Below are 14148 nucleotides of genomic sequence, written 5' to 3'. Positions count from 1 at the left end.
TGTGTGTGTGTGTGTGTGTGTATTTTTTTTAAAATGATAATTATGGATTGTAACCCACAAATAAATATCCTCAGTCTACAGTGATATAAATAACTGACTAAATAAATAGGGGAAAGGGACAGCTCTTCCTTACTTATTAATTTCAAATTAATAAATATAGTGATGGAAATAGAAATGATGGAAATAGAAAAGTTATCATTTGTAACTCCTCTCAGAAATAACTGACTCAAGCAAGAATCATCAATGGAAGTTAAAATTAGAGGGAAAATGTACAATGAAAAACAAGCTATTTACATAGTCTCAAAGTATCTCCCACAAGAAAGTTAAAATTACAAAGGGAAAAATTGTGACTTTCAATGGAAAAACCTGGCCTTAATCAGGCAACAATAAATTAACATCACTACTACTGAGACATATGGACATCATGTGCCTCCTGATGTGGCACAATGTCACTTATGTATGTATTCTTGTCAAAAATTAAACCTTCGTGCACTGCTGGTGGGAATGCAGACTGGTGTAGCCACTGTAGAGAACAGTATGGAGTTTCCTCAAAAAACTAAAAATAGAACTCCCATTTGACCCAGTGATCCCACGTCTAGGAATATACCCCGAGAAACTAGAAACACCAATCAGAAAGGATATATTCACCCCTATGTTCATAGCAGCACAATTCATCATAGCTAAGATTTGGAAACAGCCTAAGTGCCCATCGGTAGATGAGTGGATTAAAAAACTGTGGTACATCTACACAATGGAATACTATGCTGCTATAAAAAAGAAGGAATTCTTACTATTTGCAACAGCATGGATGGAACTGGAGAGCATTATGCTAAGTGAAATAAACCAGTCAGAAGGATAAATACCACATGATCTCACTCATTTGTGGAATATAATGAACATAAACTGATGAAAAAGGATAGATCCAGAGACAGAAAGGCATCGATTGGACTGTCGGGCCTCGGAGGGAAGGTAGGGGAGGGTAAGGGTAAGGGGGAGAGATCAACCAAAGGACTTATATGCAAGCATATAGGTCTAACCAATGGACACGGAGAACAGGGGGGAGAGGGCATGAGTGGAGGGGATAGGGGTAATGTGGGGATAAGGACACATATGTAATAACTTAATCAATAAAAAAATTAAAAAATATATGTATATTATATAACTTGCCCAGACATAGTGGCTCAATGGTTGAGCATCAACCTATGAACCAGGAGGTCATGGTTCAATTCCAGGTCAGGGCACTTGCAGGGGTATCAGGCTCAATTCCCAGTAGGGGGTGTGCAGGAGGCAGCCGATCAATGTTGATGTGTGCCTCATTGATATTTCTCTCTCTACAAAAATCAATAAGAACATATTAAAAAAATATATGTATATATCACTTGAATTTAATCATAAGGAGAAACAACAAACCCACACTGAGGGTCACTACAGGATATCTGGCCAATACACTTCAAATGTGTCAATCAAGATCATGAAAGAAAAAAACAGACTGAGGAACTGTACCAGATTAAAAAACTTAAAACTAAGGAGAAAGGACAACTAATGCAACATGAAATCCTGGATTGGGTCCCAGCTCAGAAAAAGGAAATTGATGGGACAATTGACAAAATTTGAATAAGACTTATACATCAGCCAAACCGGTTTGGCTCAGTGGATAGAGCGTCGGCCTGCGGACTGAAGGGTCCCAGGTTCAATTCCGGTCAGGGGCATGTACCTTGGTTGCGGGCACATCCCCAGTAGGAGATGTGCAGGAGGCAGCTGATCGATGTTTCTCCCTCATCGATGTTTCTAACTCTCTATCTCTCTCCCTTCCTCTCTGTAAAAAATCAATAAAATATATATTAAAAAAAAAAAAAAAAGACTTATACATCAGCTAACAGTATTATCTTAATGTTAATTTCCCAGTTTTGATAATGTTGCATAATACAACATTGGGGAAAGGTGGGTGAAGAGTATATAATTTTTTTTTGGTAAAATTTAAATTATTTCAAAGTAAAAAGTTACATTTTTTCCCCCTTAAACATTTAAATTTTTGAAGAACTCTCCCAGAAAGTAGCACAAAATGACAGAGACTGAAAATAATGGAGGAAGATAAGAAAATTGAAGGATAAGGCCAGGAGATTAAATATCTAAATAAAAGTTTCAGAAAATAAACTAAGAAAGTACAGGAGGCCGAAACCGGTTTGGCTCAGTGGATAGAGCGTCGGCTTGCGGACTGAAATGTCCCAGGTTCGATTCCGGTCAAGGGCATGTACCTGGGTTGCGGGCACATCCCCAGTAGGAGATGTGCAGGAGGCAGCTGATCGATGTTTCTCTCTCATCGATGTTTCTAACTCTCTATCTCTCTCCCTTCCTCTCTGTAAAAAATCAATAAAATATATATTTTTAAAAAAAAGAAAGTACAGGAGAAAGGAGGTGTCAAATACATAACTCAATAAAATTCTCAGAATTAAAGGGCATGATTTTGCACATGGAAAGAACTTATCAATGAATGAAAACAGATCAGTCCCAGAACACTGGGGTCATAAACAACCCTCTACAAGTTTGGGGACGGGGTCAGGTAAATAAAAATCTTATATAATAAAAGCCTAATATGCAAATCGATCAAAGGGTGGAACGACTGCTGGAATGACCGGTTGCTATGATGCACACTGACCATCAGGGGACAGACGCTCAACACAGGAGCTGCCCCCAGCCCGCAGGCCCCAGGCCAGCCAAGGCAGGTGCCGGCGGGAGCCCCCTGTTCGCCCCGTTGGTCGCCCTGCAGATTGGCCCTCATCGCCGGCCAGGCCTAGGGACCCAACCCATGCAGGCCACTAGTGTATATATTTGTGTGTGTGTGTGTATATATCTGGTATGTATGTATATATATACACACACACACACATATATAGAGATATAGATATATACACATACACATATACTACATATATAAAATATAAATATATAACACATAAATATATATTTTAAAAATCAGGAATAAGAATGGCAATGGACTTAATAGCAACATTGAAAACTAAAAGAAAATGTAGTAATGTTTTCAAAGTTCAGAGGGAAAATTATTTTGAGCACAGAATTTTAGACAAACAACTGACCAAAATTTTGGATAGAAAAAAGGTTTTCGGAGATTGCATCCTTTTTCTCAGGGAGTCACAAGAGGAATAACTGACAAAATGAGGCAGTGAATCAAAAAAGAAAACATGAGAACCAGAAAATGAGATCTGAAACAAGAGACAGGCAAGAGGAATACTAAAGAAAATGGTCAAGATCACAGAGTGACAATTGTGCCTTAGGCCTAGAGAGCCACCAAACCAGAAGGAAGGGAACAGAATGGAAGAGATGACTTTAAAAATGTAAAACTGACAGTATTTTTAAAGTGTCTGAATGCAAAGATAGAGATATAGACTGCTAGAAGAGAGCATGAAGATAAATTAGTAATAAGTTCAGATAACACCAAACAAAACAAGACAATTATTAATTTCAGGGTCAACAAAAAGTTGTATAAGAAAGGAAAAATAGTAATTGCAAATCATAGTAAACTATGCAGTTTAGCTGTGACTACCATTTACATAATGGTAATAATGTAAACACTGATCTAACTCAATGGTTCTCAACTAGATACCCTATACCACACACCAATCCAACATTTGGAAATGTGTGGGAAATTCATGGTTGTGGGTAATTCAGGTTGTTGATATTTAATGCCCAGGGTCCAGGAATGCTAAATAATATGTAATGAACAGGATAATGAAGAACTGTCTCATCCAAAATGACAACACTGCCCACATTGAGAGAAACTGATTTTAGCCAAAATTATGGTATCACTATACTGGGAGGATGGGTGAGAGAATAAATAAAAAGTGTACATGTATACAGAAGTGAGGAGAAGAAGAAAACTAAATCTTCATTTATTTTATTTTCCATAGTCAATAAAAAGGGTGTCCCAAAATTCATACAAGAAGTAATTTTGATAGAAAACACAGGTTTATAATTAAAAATTGTGAATTTTTTATTGATTCATAAAGTATACTGTATAGGGTTATGTATGGAATAGCACATCAGGTAAATGGCCTCCAAGGCTTTGCTGGCACATACGCAAAGCGGTGGACTTCATTGGTCTTCATTGTCCCTGCTCCTGGGCCATAATTGGTACTTGGTAATGCTTATCAAATTGAAGGGATTGAAATCAAAGGGCAACTGATATTAGAATCTGATTCAATAAACCAAGTAAAATTAGGCTTTTATTTTTTGTTGTTGTTGCTAATGCTCACGCAAAATTCAAATCTTGCGTGAATTTTGGGACACCCTTTATAAAGCCTAAAAAGAAATCAAAAGTAACATTATAAAAAGGTAATTTAAAAAAAGGTAATTCAGAGATCTGCTGTTTATAGCAAAAAATATCTCACAGACTTGAAAAAGGCTGCCTTTGGTGAATGGGAAATGGTGGAAAGGGGCAGGACTCTGCAAATTAAGTGGGGAAAGAAGGCTAGATGTTTCTGCCGGTACCCCACCCTCAGCTGTGCATGGTATCCACCAAATCCAGACTGTTTTACCCTCTCCATCCAGATACTAAATCTCTACTTACCATGTATGGGACAAAAAGGTCACATCTGGAAGTATTTTTCTTAAACAGACTTTCACACAATTGCTTCTATGTTTTGCCCCACCTTCACCTTTACAGTACATACCACCACTAATCTTGAAAATTTTAAAAGGCTCTAAAACAAAAATATGACTATACGTTGGCTTTCTCAAGTCTGCTAATCAGTTATCACTAACCTATTCTGCTTTCCAGCTTCCAGAATTTTGTTATTCTCACTGCTCTCGCTCTTTGTCATTTGGGTTCTAAAAAACCCCACATACTTCTCTACCGTTTTAATGGACTTTTCAGGCTGAAGTGGAATTAAATGTGTATTATCATTCCACTATCTTTACAACATATTTTTGAATGAAAATAAACCAACCCCCCCCCCCCAAGTTGTTATGAGCCCACTGTGGTGAAAGAAAAAAATGTAAGTATATTTGAGTATTTATAGGGGACAAATGTCTAAAAGAATATACACCAAATTATTACAGTTTACATCCATAGTTCTTAAACTGTGTGCCAAGGCACCCTGAGATTCTGCAGTGAATTCACGGGGATGTTATAAGATATTCCAAAGCAAAGGGGAAAAGTAATATTCTTTATCTGTCAAGCACCTCACAAACTACCAGTTCAGGACAGTTCAGTTTCAAATTAGATCAAGCTATATTATTTTTAAAGGAGAGAGGTGTACATGTTTAAATGTTGATGAAGTACTTTACTACGGATAAAGATGGCAGACTTAACAGACAAGACAGATGCATTTTACTTTCACTTCCTTCTAAAACCCCATCAATATGAAATAAAGAACTTCTTAGCCATGGCTGGGTAGCTCAGTTGGTTAGAGTGTCGTCCGATACATCAAGGTTGTGGATTAGATTTCCTGTCAGGGTACTTAGAAGCAGCAACCAATGAATGCATGAATAAGTGGAACAACAAATTGATGTTTCTCTCTCTCGCTCGCTCCCTTCCTCTATCTCTCTAAAATCAGTAAAATTTTCTTAAACTACTTATTAAAAGATATAATTTACATATAGTGAAATGCACAGATCTTAAGGGCTTGTTTTATTTATTTGTGTCTTTTTTAAAGCATATGCACACAAAATGGAAGAGAGGACAACAGAACCTTTTGGAAGTTGGACTGTTGATTTAAAGATCTAAGACAGTTAAATATCAAGCTTGCAATGAGGAAGACAATCCAATTTACTAGTATATACAACAGTGCCTCAAAACAGATCAGGAATTGGCAGCAGCATGTTCTGTAAGAGGGGGTTGGTAAATATGGTGCTAAAAATAACAGGATTGGTCAAATCACTTAGATACCCCCCTTCTTTCCTCAAAACCAGCCTACTGCCCCTTCACCATCTTTGCAGAAGCTTGGAGCATTATTTTCTAGGCTAGAACAGCACTGTGCAATAAAACTCTGCACTGACAAAACTATCCTACAACTGCCTTGTCTAATATGGTAGCCTCTAACACATAGTTAACCACTGAAAATGTGTCTAGTCAGTGCCACCGAGGAACTAAATCTTTAATTTTATTTAATTTCAATTATTTAAGTTGCTACATGTGGCTTGCGGCTATTAGACAATGCAGCTCTAAAGGGTAAAACAAAAGATTCCTGGACTGGGAAACATCTAGTACAGTTGAGAATGAGGGTATCATATTAAAAATAGTTGAGTTTCAATGAACCTAAGTGAGGGCTAAGGCTTCTGCCCTTATCCCCAATTTAGCTACCAGACTGCTGGGAGCCCAGTTTATAAGCTCTAAGCAGGAGATCTGAAGACTCTTCTTTGGGAAATCTAACTAGCTCAAGAAATAAGACAACAATACTGCTATTTAAGCTTCTCTAATAAAGACTCCAGCAAGTGCACCCTAAGACTGACAAATCCAAAGCTTGTACTCAGAGCACATGTAATTAAAATTAACAGCAACCTCCACATGAGGTCCCTTTACATTTCTACACCTGTATTCTTAGCCATGTTTTATGTGTTCATGTTCACCAAATAACATTCCTTGGAAGATAACACACACACACACACACACACACACAAGGAAAACAGAAGTAAGCTTTCAACTCTTATTAGGTACTCACTGACCCTAAGACAGCCCAAATTCTGAATAATCTTTAAGGAGCCCAATATTTGGGTAGAAATTTTTTTAACTTTTTAAAAAATATATTTTTATTGATTTTTAGAGAGGAAAGGAGAGAGATACAGAGATAGAAACATCAATGATGAGAGAGAATCACTGATCGGCGGCCTCCTGCACGCCCGCTACTGGGGATCGAGCTCGAAACCTAGGCATGTGACCTTGGCCAGAATCGAACCTGGGACCCTTCAGTTCGGAGGCTGACGCTCTTATCCACTGAGCCAAACCAGCTAGGGCTAGGTAGAAATTTTAAGGGCAGCTACTGGACAGGTTAACTGAAGCATTACTATGAAGAAGTTCTTTCCTTTAGAGGTAACAAGACAGTAATGAGAATAGCTGTTGTGTAGTAAATAAACAGTAGTGGGGTTACCCACCTCAGAAAACTGAGACAGAATGGTTTGCAGTAGGAAACAAGATTAAAAACAAAACAAATACTTCCCATTGGCATCAGAGGGCATGAATAAATCTTAAAAAAGATCAAGACTGAGAATTGGAGACTTGTACATTTATGGTACTTACGGATGATACTTTCTTCACAGTCAGCCACCAGATATAAAGTGGATTAAGTATCCAATTTCGGTCTCAAGTCCTTACAGACACAGAAGACTACTGCAAGGACCAGTGAAAAGCGGACTTCTAAATTCCACTTTTCACTGAATCTTCAAGTTGTTATATTAACCCTGCTTTTGTTTCTATGTTAACTCTGTAATATAAGGTCTTTTAAATTCTTTTTTTAAAAACATACTCCCCATCACCATTTATCCCCTCTGTCCTATTCCACCTCCACTCACCCCTCCCCCACTTTAATATCAGTTTAAATTAAAATTGTGACCCTGGGTTCATATTTATCATTTCTAAATACCTCTACTTAAAAAGTTTGCTGTATCAGAAGCTGAAATTCAACAATTTTTAAAACTTCAAAATTACAATACTTCAAACTCACAAAAATAAAAAATTTAGAGACTCAGCAGCTTGGTTTTTCATGAGTCACATACCATATGTTTCTCTAGGTTATGAATTCATAGACTACCTGTTAACATGGCTTTTTAAAAAATACGTTTTTATTGATTTTTAGAGAGAAGGGATGGGAATAGAGAGATAGAACCATGGATGAGATAGAAACATCAGCTGCTTCCTGAATGCTCCCAACTGGGATCAAGCCCAAAATGCAGGCATGTGCCCTGACTGGGAATCAAAACGGTGACCTCTTGGTTTGATGCTCAACCACTGAGTACACTGGCTGGACTAACATGGCTTTTTTAATCAGTGAATTTAGAATGCCCTTTGTCATCTGGCTATAGGAAGTTAATGTGCTATAAACGGGGTCATTTTTAGAAAGAAAATAATTCAGCATCTTCCTTTAGAGCAGGGGTGAGGAACCTTTTTTCTGCCAAGGGCTATTTGGATATTTATAACATCATTTGAGAGACATACAAAATTATCAACTTAAAAAATTACCCTGCTATCTTTGGTCAAACATTTAATTAACTCACCCCTAATGCCTTCACAGGGCCAGACCAAATGATTTTGTGGGCCGTATTTGGCCTGCAGGCCGGATGTTCCCCACCTCTGCTTTACAGGATTTGTGATATAGTGTTCATTTCTGATTTCACTACTAACACAGAATAGGAATTACTGGAGCAATGAGAAGGCTATCAAAGAATAATTTGAGGGTGAATATATTTCCCTGATAGCCTATTACCTTAATAATTCTTTAAATATTAACCATTCCCCTCCCCTCCAAAAAAGCCATAAGCTTTTCACTATAACGGATAAGAAAAATACACGAGGCACTGTTACCACCTCATCAGCTGATGCTTTGACATTGACATCTATCAAAATTTTAAAATCCGTAGCACAGTACAATTTAACCAAGAAAAGAAAGTGACTAAAAATTCAAGAAGAAGCTTAAAGCAAATAGTGAAAGCCTTTAGTTAAATCAGGTGTTTACAAGGCAATATAGAGCTCAATTCTCAAACTGAGTTCCTCTTAGGAAGCTGACTAGTGACACAAAGTTAAGTGGTCATGCATACCAGATTGGGGGGGGTGGGGGGGAGTCTGCATATAGTGCACTGGGTTTATGATCGATAAGCCAATACAAAAGAAAAATATTCATAAATTGGAATTTTCCCAATGGTTTATGAAGGTTGGCATAAAAACCTATTAAAAATTTGATTTATGGAGCATCATCCAGTGCACCAGATGGTTTGGTCCCTGGTCAGAGTACATACTGGAGACAACTGATTGATGTTTCTCTCTCTCTCTCTCTCTCTGTATGTATGTGTGTGTGTGTGTGTGTGTGTGTGTGTGTGTATATATATATATATCCTTATATACTAGTATATCATATATATGTATGAGTGTGTGTGTGTGTGTGTATATATATATATATATATATATATATATATATATATATATGCACTAGAGGCCCGGTGCACAAAAATTTGTGCACTTGGGGGGGAGAGGAGGTCTCTCAGCCCGGCCCGTGCCCTCTCGCAGTCTGGGACCCCTCGGGAGATAATGACCTGCTGGCTTAGGCCTGCTCCTGGGTGGCAGAGGGCAGGCCCAATCCCTAGGTGCAGCCCCTGTTTGGGCTCAGAGCAGGGCCGATTGGGGAGTTGGGGCGCTGCTCCCTGTCATGCACAGAGCAGGGCAGATCGGAAGGTTGCGATGCCACCCCTAGTCACGCTCAGGGTAGGGCCGATTGGGGGGTTGGGGCACCGCCCTGTCACACTCAAGGAAGGGTCAATAGGGAGGTTGCGGCGCCACCCCCGTCATGCACAGAGCAGGGCCCATCAGGGGGTTGGGGCGCTGCCCCCTATCACGCACAGAGCAGGGCCGATCAGGGGGTTGAGGAGCTCCCCCCCGTCACGCACAGAGCAGGGCCCATCAGGTAGTTGGGGAGCTCCCCCCTGTCATGCACAGAGCAGGGCTCATGAGGGGATTGGGGAGCTCCCCCCTATCACGCACAGAGCAGGGCTGATCAGGGGGTTGAGGAGCTCCCTCCCGTCACGAACAGAGCAGGGCGAATAGGGAGGTTGTGGCCCCACCCCCTATCACACAGAGCCGCAGGGCGATCAGGGGGTTGCGGAGCTCCCCCATCACACACAGAGCAGGGCCGATCAGGGGGTTGGGGCGCAGCACCCTGTCACACACAGAGCCACAGGGCGATCAGGGGGTTGGGGAGCTCCCCCCTGTCACAAACAGAGCAGGGCGGATAGGGAGGTTGTGGCCCCGCCCCCTGTCACACATAGAGTCACAGGGCGATCAGGGGGTTTGGTCACTGCCCCGTCATGCTGATCCTGGTGCCGGTGCTGGGAGGCCTCGCTGCTCCGCTGATCCCGGTGCTGGGAGGCATATTACCCTTTTACTATATAGGATAGAAGCCTGATGCATGGGTGGGGGCCGGCTGGTTTGCCCTAAAGGGTGTCCTGGATCAGGGTGGGGGTCCCGCTTGGGTGCCTGGCCAGCCTGGGTGAGGGGATGATGGCTGTTTGCATCTGGTCACACCCCCTTTAGGGTGGGGGTCCCCACTGGGGTGCCTGGCCAGCCTGGGTGAGGGGCTGAGGGCCGTTTTCAGGCTGGCGGGTGATTGAAGCTCCCAACCTGTCCTTTTTTCCTTTTTTTATTCTGGGCCAGCTTTAGCTCTGAGGCTCGGATCCAGCTATGAGACCTCCGCTGCTGAAAGCAGGATTCTGGCCTCTGTTTACCTTCTGTATTTGAAACAATGTTGCGGTCCTGCTGGCTGAAGCCTGGGGTTTTGTTTAGCTTCTATATTTGTTACAATGTTGCTTAGAGTGCAGCTGAGAGGCCGGCAAGGCAGGCGGGGAACCTGGCTTCCTCTGTCACTGAAACAAGCAAGCCTCCCTGTTCCCGTCAGCTGCCTGGCTGCCATCTTAGTTGGCAGTTAATTTGCATATCTCACTGATTAGCCAATGGGAAGGGTAGGGGCCGTATGGCTAATTACCATGTTTCTCTTTTATTAGATAGGATATATATATATATATATATATATATATATATATAGATATATTCATCTCTATCTCCCCTTTACTCTCTCTCTAAAAATCAATAAAACATATCCTCAAATGAGGATTAAAAAAGATAAAAAAATTGATTTATAAAGTGATATAATCTTCATATTCTTCCAACAAACAAACCTAAACATTTAGTAAGAAATTTTACTGTAAAATCTACTTTCATCAAAGAGTATTAAGGAATCTAACTGCATAGAAAGCTATAAAAACTAGCCCTAACCGGTTTGGCTCAGTGGATAGACCGTTGGCCTGGGGACTGAAAGGTCCCAGGTTCGATTCCAGTCAAGGACATGTACCTTGGTTGCAGGCACATCCCCAGTGGGGGGTGTGCAGGAGGCAGCTGATCGATGTTTCTCTCTCATCTTTCTAACTCTCTATCCTTCTCCCTTCCTCTCTGTAAAAAATCAATAAAATATATTTTTTAAAAAAAGAAATCTATAAAAACTAATTTACACATACTGACTTAAATAACTTATTTGTAAGTTCTGGGCTCAAGGCACTACAAAACCTGAAACAGTACTATTGATTCAAGTGAGATCCTTAAGGAAAGGAAGAGAAAGAGAAAGATATTAAGAAGACAACGAATTATTTGGGCATGACACTCATCTTTGAGTCTGTTTATAAACTAAAGTGTGAAACCTGATCTACATCTGTGTTTTCAAACCTTGAGTCACTTGAGAAGCTTTTTAAAAACTACAAATACCCAGGTTCCTCTTCAGATCCACTGAAGTAGTGTCCAGGCATGTGGGGTTTGGTTTGAATTCTCGACTATCTGATGTCCAGGTTTTGGAACCACTGGATGGATGACCCTCAATGTCCACTTCTTATCCATGTCTTAAAGTTCCAAATTGACAATGCTGTCAAAAGCACTGAAGATAGCACTTGATTACACACTGCACCGCCGCCATCATCACATCCCACCAGGGAAAGAAAGCATTCTTAATTTGTCTGGGCAAACAATTATAAGAACTGGGACTACTCACTCAAGCCACTGACTGGATCTCCCGTCCCTCCTCCCCAAATACTTCTCTAACTTCGGGTCTATTAAATCTCACAGCAGTGAATGTTCTTCTCTCCAATACAGAGAAAGGCACCTCCTCAGAGTGACTTAGAATTGTAATGCCCAGGCACTCAAAGGATTCAAATTCCTGTATTTATTACCTGCACATTTTCAATTAACATGAAATGTTTTAGAGGCAGAGTGAGGGGGTCCTCTGAAACACGTGCAAAGAATTCCTCCTAAATGAAACCCCTTCCAGTTTCCTCCTAGAAAGAGCCGGGGCGGGGGGGGGGGGGGGGGGGGCAAAGTTATTCTGAGTAAGGGGCGAAAGTGGGTTGGGTCATTCTTCATACACTAATAATGTTTCACGAATAAGCACGAGGCATCTGGGAGACCAGGAGACTCTGACGTCTTCCTAAATGCTGGCCAGCCCAAAGCAGGCTCTAACCACACAAGATCCTAGCATCTCCTCTGGCACCCCTCTCCCGACTAAGCTCAGTTATTCTGGACAAAAGGCATCATTAGGAACCCACATCTATGTCCCGGATATTCTTAAACCGCGTGTAACTAGACACCCCCCACCCCCAAAGATTTCCTTATCCATTTAACGTTCCACTTGCTTCATTCCGTTTAATTCTCACCACGAATTTACACAGGTCCTATAAGAAAGCTCCACTTCACATGCAGTCAAAAATGTCCAAGTGCCTAGCACGAGATGAAAACCGCGACCAAACGGCAGGCGCTTCTCACACCCTCTTCCGCATCCCTCCGCTCCCAGCAGCGTGGCCAGACAGCGGAACTGTGGTGGCTGCTGCCCTTACAGGCAGAACAGGAAACCACGTTCCCACCGCCCTAATATGCAAGTGTGCCGTGCACGTCCCCTAGCACAGGGTCCCAGGAGTGTGTGTGTGTGTGTGTTGGGGGGGGGGGGGGGGGGGGGCAGGGCAGGAAAGAAGCAGAACTGTCCGAATAAATAAAAACCCTTGACTTTGAAGACGGCAGGGGCTGGAGGCCCCCTAACAGCAATTCCTTCTCTCAGCGCTTTCCCTACCTTCATGAGGAGCTGCCGGGGGCGCTAGTTTTTTCTGCTTCTGCGTCGAACAGCTCGAACTGGAAAGAAACAGGAGGGCAGCGGTCCCTAGGGCCGAGCTCCCTCCCGCCCCGAGAAAGGTACAGCAGCGGCCCCAGGGGATCCGCTGCCTCCGTGGCGGACGTGGGAGGAGGGCAGCGCTTGAGGCCTCCAAGCCGGGGCGCTGAGCTGGCGCGCACGGGTGCGGGAAGGGCCAGGGGGCTGTCATTCGGCCGAATTGACACCCCGGCTCCCGCTTACCTCCGTCCCCCGCAGTCCTCACCTGGCCCGCCGCGGGCCCAGACACTGCGGCAGCTCGCTCTGCGGCCCCGCCCTCGCCAGCTCTAGGGACGGCCCGTCAGCGAGGTGTCCGGCCTGCTCCCGGCGCCCACGACCGCTGAGCTTCCCTCGGAACCGCGGCTGCTGCCGGCGCTCGCTTTCATCGTCACCTCCTTCCTTGCCCTTCCGCCTCAGCGCCGCCTGCGCAGCGTGCGGTGGGGGCGTGGCTCCGCCTCCCTGCGCTTCCGGCGGCGTGCGCGCCCCGCCCCCGGGACGTTCGGCGGCTGCGCGGCGCAGGGCCTGCCTGGACTTGCGCTCCCACGGCCCGGCCCGGCACGCCTCGGCCGGCGCCACCTTCCGCGTGCGGGAGGGCTTGTGGAAACTGAGACCCCGAAATTGCAGCGGCTCAACAAACCGGGGTTGAGACTTCAGTTCAGCCCCCTCTGAAATGTTTACCTTAGAAGGGCTAGGGCCAACCGCCACTACCCTATGGCCCCTCCCTCCGCCAATCCCTTTTGCTAAGTTCAAGGCATTCCTGCTCCCAGGCTTTTCTTCTGGTTCTCCCATGGCGAGGCCTCTCCTCACCTGAGAACAATGTCACTGGCGGACAGAGCCCGGACGCATGCACTGTAGTCGCCCCCGCACCAAATAGCGACTGAGCTACAAGTGCTAAGTCTGTGCAGTAAATCTCCTGCTATTTCAGACGAGAGAGGAAAGTGACATCAGCCTGATAGGTAGCAGCACTATTCACTGAACATTTTTTTTTCCGAATTATAAGAGAAAATTAATCTAGGAAGTAAGAGGTAGCGGGGCGGTTGGTGTGGCTCAGTGGTTGAGTGTTGGCTTATGAACCAGGTCGCCGTTCATTCCCGTCGGGGCACAAGCCTGGGTTTCCCACTTGATCCCCTGTAGGGGGCGTGCAGGAGGCAGCCGATGAATGATTCTCATTGATGTGTTATCTCCCTGTCTGAAGTCAATATCTACATATCTACATATAGGTATATATCTATACATCGCTATCCTATCTAAT

At 43.2% G+C, this 14148-nt stretch overlaps 1 protein-coding gene across 5 annotated transcripts in view; it reads right to left on the bottom strand.

Annotated features, from left to right (window-relative positions):
* SENP5 (SUMO specific peptidase 5) overlaps window positions 1-13281 on the bottom strand; it is a 57594-nt gene extending 44313 nt beyond the window's left edge. For 2 of the 5 annotated variants that reach the window (XM_070406488.1, XM_070406487.1), the window contains exon 1: window positions 11474-11906. In XM_070406488.1, the coding sequence (XP_070262589.1) occupies window positions 11474-11514 (41 nt within the window). In that variant the 5' untranslated portion in view covers window positions 11515-11906. The other 3 variants (XM_070406483.1, XM_070406484.1, XM_070406486.1) reach the window with 3 other exon arrangements.
* Window positions 13282-14148: the final 867 nt, after the last annotated feature.

This window comes from Myotis yumanensis, unplaced genomic scaffold (assembly GCF_028538775.1).
Source record: "Myotis yumanensis isolate MYYU_CA2020_CCGP unplaced genomic scaffold, mMyoYum1.0.hap1 SCAF_2, whole genome shotgun sequence".
NCBI classification, from domain to species: Eukaryota; Metazoa; Chordata; class Mammalia; order Chiroptera; family Vespertilionidae; genus Myotis; species Myotis yumanensis.
The sequence above is the reverse complement of the archived record's forward strand: the minus strand, read 5'-3'. Positions and strand labels throughout refer to the sequence as shown.